This window comes from Thermobia domestica, chromosome 9, assembly GCF_964235325.1.
Source record: "Thermobia domestica chromosome 9, izTheDome1.hap1.1, whole genome shotgun sequence".
NCBI lineage: Eukaryota > Metazoa > Arthropoda > Insecta > Zygentoma > Lepismatidae > Thermobia > Thermobia domestica.
In genome coordinates this window covers 80,283,287-80,294,255 of record NC_137462.1, presented here as the reverse complement: position 1 = coordinate 80,294,255, position 10,969 = coordinate 80,283,287, and the positions used below count along the sequence as shown (strand labels likewise).

The 10,969-nt window shown below is 40.1% G+C and overlaps 1 protein-coding gene across 1 annotated transcript; it reads right to left on the bottom strand.

Moving 5' to 3' along the window:
• Nucleotides 1–5,111: 5,111 nt before the first annotated feature.
• Nucleotides 5,112–10,223, bottom strand: LOC145660903 (uncharacterized). The gene has a single exon (XM_081726334.1). The coding sequence runs from the start codon at nt 10,221–10,223 to the stop codon at nt 5,112–5,114; it is 5,112 nt and encodes a 1,703-aa protein (XP_081582460.1).
• Between the last annotated feature and the right edge of the window lie 746 nt (nt 10,224–10,969).

Here is a 10,969-nt window from a genome sequence, read left to right as displayed (position 1 = left end):
GCGATTCTTTCGAAGTTCAAAGGTGGCAATATGAGGCTATGTGGTGGTCTCGTTTCACCTTCTTCCAGGTGGATGGAAGCAATAAAATAGTATAAAGTTATATTTCGAACATTTCACAAAAAACTGTGAATCGAAGAAAAGAAAAAGAATTTGATTGGCCGACCGTTTTATGTCCTAAGAAAGACAATTCGCTCTTGAAACTATTCGACAAGGCTAAGACATACTTCAGAATTCGGTTTTTGAATAGAAAAACACAGGAACTCCGCAGGAGTGTTCTTTAAGATAGTGGATCCAAAGCTATTCTTCAAGTGCTACTCAATGCTATAGTGAGTACATATTGTATCTGTATGTAGTCTATTTTTATTGCATTTAAAAATGTGTTTTCCTTTGCAAATCGCTACGACGGCACACAGGCTTAGCACACGATATTTGTCCCTGCTTCACCGCGGTGACGTCACACTACAGCTGGAGAAAGTGGTTACGCAGAAACAGGGAGTTATGAAGGGACCTGTAAAAGCGCGGAACAGTAGGGTCGACGGACCTTGGGTGTAAGGCATGTAGAAATTGTATTTTTAATAACCATGATTATGGTCCACTTCCATGTTTTTCTTTTTACTTTTTGCAGCTACATCGGAACGTTCAATTTTTATTCTTTACTAATTGCAAATGGCGTTTACATTCAAAATATGAGGAATTTTGGTGGCATTTGTTCGGATATTCTTCTCTTTGGAAATGAAGAAAAGAATAAAAGCAATACGCAAAGACAAAAAGTATTATCAGTACTAAACATTACCAATAATAATTGCTACGAAAAACTAAATACGACCTCTTTTACCATCTCTCATGAGTTGTATGTATTATTAACAAAAATTTTAAAAAATGTCCTTGCCGAGGATTCGAACTTGCGTCCTTTGCATTTGTAAGCCAGCACCTTAACAACTACACTAAGATCATGGCATGGTGATCGTTTAGTTGTCGGCGTATTTGTTGTATTTGTGTTTTATGTTCCCACTTCGACAATTTTTACTCTTTTTTTGTAAGTTTAACAGCTGTTTCTGGTTTTCTCTTTCGGTGTCGTCCTTTATTTACACAATGTACTATTCGTATTCACAGCTTGTGCCCCTCTGCAATGTCTTATTCAGATTAAGCTTTTCTTTTTGCCCCTCAGTAAACATTTGATTGATTTAATTATCATACTCTCCACGGATGGAGCGCAGGAATGCCAGACTCGAAAAATAGGTGTACATTTACTTTCCTGACAGATCATACAAAATAATGCGGAACATAATCACGATTGTGCAGTACAATGTACTTTATTAGAATCATATGCAAGTACGAATTTAAACTGACTGCAGTTGATGTAGTAAGGGTTAAACCCATATCAGTTATAGATTCTTATGAACATTTATCTTCAAATTTATGTGTTAATGACAATAATGAAAACAACCCTTATGACTTTGAAGTACAACACATTAAAGGAGTAGGTAATGGACCCGTAGATACTTTATTACGTCTGTTTCAATAAATGATAATTTTCAAATGATTTTAATTCTGTCTTGTTAATGTAAAGAATTATAATTCGATTCATAATTGATTAAACACAAAGGTTATTTATATTATATTGATTTGTGTTGAAACTTAATTGTCAAAGATTATGTTAAGTATAAGGTTCATTCTATTAAGCTAATTATCCGACGACTGTCTACATGCGCCACCTTATATGTTACTCGAATAAGATTCTTCTGTATTATGACGCCTTATTGATACGATGTATACTGTAAAATATCATCTAAAGTAATTACTATATAATGCGCCCTAGAAAGACCAAACATTGTTATCATCACCGTTTTTAATAATGATTGAAACTGTTGATCATTGTAATGTGTTTTAAAATGAAATTATTTCTTACGTTTTTGACTTCGCACCCTTCGTTGATTATATTAGTAAGCGACGACGTTTTTATAATAAAAGATAAATATTAAAGGAATAAAATACTTATTATAAATGTATTTATATGAAGGAAACTTAATAAAGTTATATACGAGGGTCGATCAAAATGTAAAGTACATAATTAATATAATATCATTATTATAAACGGACCAGTGGTTCTTAAATATAAAAATCAAGCTACCTTGTAACTTTTATATTCAGTCCCATCGTCGGGCGACATTTTATACAACGAGATACTTTGTATCGGTTGATAATTACTTGTATCTTGGGCAGAAAGTGCTTCTACACAAGAACTATACCTGATATAATGTTAACTAAAGATAACAAAAGAAGAATGTTTAAAAATATGTAAGAAATATACATTATTATTGTATAGTTGGTTACTATGTAGTTGTTTATAGATACTCAATGGACATGTTTTGATTGCAAGACAGTTTGTGTGAATATACGTTAAAAGAGAATCAACGAATAAATTATCTAATTTTTATCATGGACTTGTAATTTCAGTAGAAAAGGTGATAATACTAGTGAATATAATTACGGAAGATATTTTAAGGTGTAAACGATTATTGCCACTAAAAGATATACTTATATTATTAGCCGAACCAGGGTTAACGGCTACCTTTGGTGAGTCGTTGTATTCTTTACTTCATATCTTGTGACACAAGGAATTAATTAGCATAACTACAAGATGAGATGAGTAATCTATATCAAAGTTACTCACTTTATGCACTGGTCCATTCTTTATCACAATTTGTGCACAGTTCTAAAGTACCTGTATTGAAAAGTAAACAATAATGAATTTATATGTAGTACTCAAAGGTACGCGTTTTATCCTAATATCAAGGCAATATGCATATATGCGGGTAATAAGTGCATATGTACAACAGATTATTAACAAATCTTTAGTAAGACTATCCGTGGCTTTGGATTGGTTATTTTAGCAAAAGAAACACTGACCAAAGCTTACAACAATAACCTTTAAAGTGTGTTAGGATTAAAACACACTTTTTTTTTAAATTTAATTTTTAAAAAGCGTGTTTTAAGCTTTGGTCAGTGTTTCTTTTGTTAAAATAAATCTTTAGTCCTAACTATATATAAAACTACATGAACTTACTGACATAAAATAACGGGCACTTCCGGTTGAAGTGGAAAGTTAAAATTTGGCATGATTTTAGCTTTTCAGGGCTAACTTACAGGAAAATTGCCAAAATTGAATACTTTTTATTTTTAGAGGATCTGAAGGAGGGATGAAGAAATCCCCATATTGTTTAAATGGGCCTTTTTTTGGACCTATAAGCTCATGTTTTGGGTACTAGGAATTGGAATAAAAACTTGAAATTGGGTATGCTTGTATGTTTTCGTTAATGTTACCTAAGTAAATCACCAACAATAAAAAATTCCAACTTGAGAGTGGTTTTATGGGAACTGAGAAATGTTTTCCCATGTTGTTTATATGAAACATTTTTTACCCTTCAAAATGTTTAAGAACTTCCTGTAGGGCTACAATGATTAAATTTGGCATGATTGTAAGTTTTCGAGACTAACTCACAGAAAAATTGCCAAAAGTGAATATTTTTAAGTTTAAGAGGTCTAAAGGAGGGATGAAGAAATTCCCCATGTCATTGAAATGGAGTTTTTTGTTTGTTTGTTTTTGGTGTTGAAATAACAAGCTAATAGTTGTAGACAAATCGAATTGCTTTATAATTTGTTTGCTGTGTAAACGGAGAATGTAGATCGAACTAATAGTCACGATAAATATTACAATAGTTGTTTGTATCAGTCAAGCACGGCTGAAATGGGTTTAAAGAGAGCCATCTTAGTGTTTTTATCATATTGTTGGGGTAATATGCGTATGTGCATTTTTCTCTAGATGGACATGTGCAAAATGGACAAAAATGTTCAATTTAGCAACAACAACAACAATAATGTCAGTGCCATGTGAACTACAGCACGCTACATACCGGACTTAGTACTTAATTTGCGTACTTCTCCATCTGCTTAATTACGCTTTTTTCTATCAATTACTTGTATATGCAATATTTTCAGATTATATCATATCTTACCGAAATATATTGATTGATTGATTTTTAATGGGGACGTCAGCATGGAGGCTATTTGTCCTTCCCACGATCAACACGATTCTACAAACATGGACTGTCGTAAAAATAACGTACAAAAGAAACATATTCAAAAATTTAGTCCCCCCTCTCATTATAACATGTTTATTCTGGTGTTACCAGTCGTCAGAGCCTCATTAGCCTGCTTTACAAGGAACGCAGTTTCCAAGGTGCACTGCGAAGAAGTGAGGTTGGCATTTGGCCACTCACAAGAGAGCAGGCCTTACACCCCACTGAAATACGAAAACAATATTTTTTTTGTTTTACTTATTGTCAATATTTGATTTATTTTTTGCAACAGCTTTTCTATTGATTACTTTCCCATGCCACACTCACCAGATTGACGAATATACTAATCATGGATTAATATGATACTGTGCATTTTCCCATACGCACATTTTCTCCATAATTACTCTATATTCGTATAGTGTGTGTTTATCCAAACAACGGTTTGTTGTTTTAACATACATAAAAAACAGCGTAAAAACGGTTGATAATTATTTAATAGTAACATTAATAAGAATTACACAGTTAATGGACTGTATTGGTACACAGATTGATAATTATTCTCATTGAAAAGGAATGTAATTTGGTCCTCCAAGCACGATCGCGGTAGCGCGTTACACACACAAAGCTCTCACTCCCACACACTGACAAAAGATGCTTGGACGCGGCCTAACTGTAAATTTTGAACAATGGGAGGAAAGGAACCAGTATGCGAAACTTCGGGGTAGAGAAAAGGTCACCCAAGAGCCATCTGTACACAAAAATTGGCACTACATACAGACACTGTCAAAATTGAATATAAGGCTATTAGAAAAAATAATAATAATTATTTGGCAAAGGACAGGATGGCCCAAACATAGCCCCCACCTTGAAACGCTCAAGTTTCAAAGAAAATAATAACTTCACAAGCCTTGAATCACACAAATCACATACACTGCATAAGACTAATGAATATTAATACGCTGAAACATGAAAACACTATTTACAAATTATAGGACAGCAGCTAATGCAATTGTCACAACACTACTGCCTGACCTATTTATTTTCGGAATTGAACGGGATTAAACACAGTTTCACAATAGGACGTTTCAGTTCGCCCTGGGCTGTTTTAATTGTAACTACACGCACTGCTCCATCGCGGCCTGAGTGAACTTCCTTGACTCTCCCAAGCTTCCATTGTAGTGGGGGGAGGTTGGATTCCTTTATTATCACCATGTCGCCCACCTTCAGGTTATCTTGTAGCGTAAACCACTTTGCCCTTTGCTGGAGGCAGGACAAATACTCTAATGACCAGCGACGCCAGAAATGCCTTACAAGCTGTTGTACAAGCTGCCATCTTCTAAGGTGAGAGAGGTTAGGGGACGAGCAGTCCTTCTCTGGGAGGGCCAAGAGGGATTCCCCAACTAAGAAGTGAGCAGGGGTAAGACAGGAGAGATCATTAGGATTCTCTGACAACGGTGTGAGAGGGCGCGAGTTCAGAATTCCTTCTATTTGGGCCAGCACGGTGCACATCTCTTCGTAGCACAATGTTACATTTCCCATTATTCTTTTTAAATGGTGCTTGACACTCTTCACGCCGGCCTCCCATAAACCACCAAAGTGAGGGGAAGAGGGGGGATTAAAATGCCAAGTTATTCCCCTCTCGGAGAGGAATGATGTGGTCAGGTTATTTTCCTTGGAATGCGCGCTGGCCTTCAACAGTTGATTTAATTCTTTACTAGCGCCCACAAAATTTCGACCACAATCACTATAAAAATCACTTGGAACACCCCTGCGGGCTATAAATCGCTTCAAAGCCGCTAGAAATGAATTGGTGCTGGCATCAGATACCAATTCAAGGTGTAGGGCCTTGGTAGCGAGACACACAAACAGAACAACATAGCCCTTACCCTTAATACGGCTTTTTCCATAGCTGTTTTTCAAAACATATGGCCCAGCGTAGTCTACACCAGTCTTGGAAAAGCACTTGCCGGGATTAACCCGGGATGCTGGCAGTGAACCCATAATTTGAGTCTGAGTTTTTGTATTGAAACGCTGACACCGTACACATTTGTGAATGACATCACGCACTAAACTTCTTGCCCCCAGTACCCAAAACTTTGTCCGCAGGGTAGCCAGCACTAATTGAGGCCCACCATGCAAAGTGTTTGCATGCTCACATTCCACCAATAGACGAGTAAGTTTATGCTTTTTGGGCATCAAAATAGGGTGTTTCCTATCCACGGACATCTCGGCATTCTGCAACCTTCCACCAACACGTAAAATTCCATCACTGTCAATAAAGGGAGTTAAACATAACAAACTGCTTTTGCGGGGAAGGGGCTGTTCATTCTGTAGACACTTAAGCTCTGTAGAAAAAACACTTTGCTGCACTACCTTGACCAGGCACAAAAGACTTTCTTCTAATTCTGTCGCGGTCAATGAACCACGAAGCTTCTGTTTTGGGTTTCTGCAATTGTAAATAAACCGCCGACACCAGCTCACCACTCTTTTCAACTTTGACAGGGAGGAGTAGCGGTTCGCAAGGTCATTTTCGGTGTTTACACACATGACTGTGACACATTTTCTTCTTTCTTCCTCAACTACACTTGAGGCAGCCGGAGTACAAAATGACGCTGGCAACACTGCTTCGCGCATCCACGAAGGACCCTCCCACCATAGAGGGTGACTTAAGAGCTCCTGGGGCATGATCCCCCGCGTAGCACAGTCCGCTGGATTGTCATTACTCTCGACATGTCCCCATTGGGGGGCGGGCAGAATATTCTGAATTTTCGCTACTCTGTTAGCAACGAAGGTTCGCCATTTATCCGGTGACTGAGCTAACCACGATAACACGACCATAGAATCCGTAAAGGCTCTAGCTTCTTTCACATCGAGATTAATTGCACTAGCAATTGTTTTTAGTAGCTTAGCCAACAGTAATGCCGCACACAACTCCAAGCGGGGGAGGGACACAGCTTTGATGGGCGCAACCTTAGTCTTAGCCGCAATGAGGCTTACGACCACACCCCCGTCTGCACATTCTGATCGTAGGTAGGCCACTGCACAATAAGCTCGTTCGCTAGCATCACAATGACCTATCAGCTGACAGCTGACAGCGTCAGATGGCATGATGCATCGCGCTACCTTCACCTCACGTAACAAAAATAATGAGTCACAGTATGCTTGCCACACTGCACTGGTCTCAAGAGAAAGGGGTTCATCCCAGCCTAAGTTTTCCTTCCATAAGGATTGCAATAGTATCTTAGCCTTGATAGTCACTGGGGAAAGAAGACCAAGAGGATCGAAGATTTTGGCCACTTCCGATAGTACTTTCCGTTTTGTCCACACAGCGGGAGGAGGAGGGATGGATACACTGAAACCAAATTCGTCACTTACAGGTGACCACTGCACCCCGAGAGTCTTAAAGTTGCTTTCTTCACTGAAATTGAAGGGCACATCCATTTCGCGCAAGTGGGGGGGAACGGCCTCAAGCACTTCTGGTTCACTAGATAACCATTTTCGAAGCTCAAAACCGCATTCCCGTAACAGTTGAATTAGCTGCTGCTGCAACTCAATTGCGTCCCTCACACTGCTCGCACCTCCGAGGTAGTCGTCCATGAAAAAATCCCGTTTCACGGCTTCGGCTGCTAGCGGGTATCTCTCCCCTTCATCTTCGACCGCCTGGAGTAGGCATCTCGTGGCAAGGAAGCTAGCAGGAGCGGTACCATAAGTGACGGTGAGTAGGCGATAGTCCTGTATAGTTTCACTTGGCGAGTTTCTCCAAACAATCCTTTGATAGTCCACATCGTCCTTATGCACTCGTATGGCACGATACATCTGTTTAATATCAGCACATAATGGCACACGATGTTCGCGAAAGCGAACTAGAATAGGAAAAATGTCTTCCTGTAATTTCGGGCCCACCATGAGCCTTTGATTTAAGGACACCCCAGAAGTTGTTTCCGCACTTCCATCGAAAACCACTCGTACTTTCGTGGTAGAGCTGGTAGGTTTTAAGACCGCGTGATGCGGCAGGTAGCAACTTTTCTCGGGGGGCACATTTTTTTCACTTGCGGGGATAAGCTCCATATGTCCCAACTCAAGATATTCGTGCATGAACTCACGATACTGACGCTGTAACACAGGTTGTTTCACTAATTTGCGTTCCATGTTCAACAATCTCTTAATCGCGATCTCGCGTGATTCTCCTAGTGCTGGCGCGCTACCCCTGAAAGGTAGTCTTACCACATAACGTCCCTGTGAGTCACGGTGGTGGGTTTTCAGAAAATGTTCCTCACAATCCTTTTCTTCTTTGGATAAGTGCGTTTGCTGAGGCAGCTCTTCTAGTTCCCAGAACCTTTGAAGGGCAGAATCTATTTCACATGATACACGGCATGATGTCACTGTCACGTTGCTGGCTTTAGAGCCCACACTTCCGGATAACACCCATCCCAGGGTCGTTTCTAGAGCAATAGGTGAGCCTGGGGGCCCGACCCGCTTTCCCCCGAGCATGAGAGACGGAAACACGTCAGCACCGAGAAGAATGTCAATGGGCCCCACCTCATTAAAAGTGGGGTCCGCCAACCTTAAGCCTGTCAAATGTGGCCAGAACGTTGCTTCGGGACATGGCTGTTTTGGTAGATTTGAGGTCACCTTGGGCACTACAACAGCCTTGGTTTCGAATGTTTCACAACTTCCGCCTAGAGGTTGAAACTTCAAATTCACCATAGCACTAGCAGTTCCTACCCCTGCTCCCGTTATACCGGAAATCACCACACTGGATCTGATTTTTCGAAGACCAAGCTTCTGCACGCAATTTTCAGTAACAAAACTGGACTCTGATGCGCAATCGAGCATACACCGGAATGGATATGGCACACCATCCTTCCCTAATATTTTCACGATAGCAGTACACAATAGGACATGAGGAACACTGGCTTCGGAAGTCACATGAGAGGCAACACTTGTTTCCTGAGATTGTACTGGGTTCGACGTCGACTCACTTCTATTAAAATGCAATAATGTATGATGTTTCTTATCACACTTTCGACATTTGCTGGATGAGCATTTGTCCTTCCAACATGCTTTGCGCATGCAATTAAAGCATAGTTTTCTCTCCTTCACGAACGCGACACGATCTTCTACTGTTCGTTTGGTAAATTCGGCACATTTGTAAAGAGGGTGGTCAGAACTACACATTTCACATAGGGTTTGAGTTCGTTGAGCGGTAGTGACATAAGACGACGCTGATTTCTTTTCGCGGCCTTTCATTGGGTCACTTGTGGCGGGTGGTTGTCTCGGCTTGTCATTGGCCGCAACAGCAAGAGCGCGGGCTCTGTTGTTCAAAAATGCCGCGAGTTGCTCAAAGGATGGCTGCTCACTTGAGTTCAAAGAAAGCTCCCATTGCCTACGTGTCTCGTTGTCTAATTTGTCCGCTGTATGGTACACTAAGAGCGCATCCCAATGTTCGATTGGTTGTTCCAACACCTTAAGAGAACGCGTACACTCCATGGTGGTGTCTACCAATTTTCTTAACGCGGCTGCTGATTCCTGTTTAATGGAAGGTTGTGTAACTAACCGTTTCAAAATCGAGTTTACTATTTCTCGCTTATTATGATAGCGCGCGTTTAACATGACCCATGCTTCCTTATAATTACTGTCCGTTATCTGCATAGCTTGTAAAAGCTGTGCCGGCTCCCCTTGCAACGATGTTTTTAAATACTGCATTTTTTGAGCACCTGTCAGTTTCTCGTTATTATGCACAGAGGCCACGAATAAGTCATGGAACGAAAGCCACTCGAAGAGATTTCCTGAGAACACTGGAAGCTGGAGTTTGGGTAACCTAATGTCACTCACTTGTTGCACTTCAGACACAGGGTTTGGGGGAGGGGGTTGTGACACTTGTAATCCAATTAATGACACCCGCAGTTTCACTATCCTGTTGTCCATCTCCGCAATGTCCACTTCTTCCCTTGTGTATTCTTCATCTGTTGCCACCGAAGCACAATCTTCCAACAACGCTGAGCATTCTCGCTCAAGATCCATTACTTTTTCTTTGTGAACAAGAATGGCGTTCACTTCACTTGTCGTCAAAAGCTCGACGGCTTTTTCAGCTCTTGTGATTTTAGACTTTAGGGTCCGTTTCTTCACAGCAAATGTCTCCATCTTAGCACACGAAACACTTTAAACCGAAATAGAATGTTCACACTGTTCGTTTAAAACTGCTCACAACGGTTAATAATCCGGCCCGAAAAGAGGACCATTTAATATGTTTATCCAAACAACGGTTTGTTGTTTTAACATACATAAAAAACAGCGTAAAAACGGTTGATAATGATTTAATAGTAACATTAATAAGAATTACACAGTTAATGGACTGTATTGGTACACAGATTGATAATTATTCTCATTGAAAAGGAATGTAATTTGGTCCTCCAAGCACGATCGCGGTAGCGCGTTACACACACAAAGCTCTCACTCCCACACACTGACAAAAGATGCTTGGACGCGGCCTAACTGTAAATTTTGAACAATGGGAGGAAAGGAACCAGTATGCGAAACTTCGGGGTAGAGAAAAGGTCACCCAAGAGCCATCTGTACACAAAAATTGGCACTACATACAGACACTGTCAAAATTGAATATAAGGCTATTAGAAAAAATAATAATAATTATTTGGCAAAGGACAGGATGGCCCAAACAGTGTGAAAGAGAAGGAGGGGCGAAGAAGAATTCAATTGATTGTCAATATCAAAACGGAAAAATCGCACGTGAAGACGAAGAGGTTAGCGAAAGACCATGGAGCATGGAGGCTTCTTAGTTGCGGCAAGTGACCTGCCAATAATGGCAGAATACCTATGATGATGATGATGATGATGATGATGATGATCACTTATTCCTAATCATCCTGCTA

Coding starts and splice junctions, on each gene's coding strand:
- LOC145660903 (XM_081726334.1), bottom strand. CDS start 10,223: ATGGAGACATTTGCTGTGAAGAAACGGACCCTAAAGTCTAAAATCACA.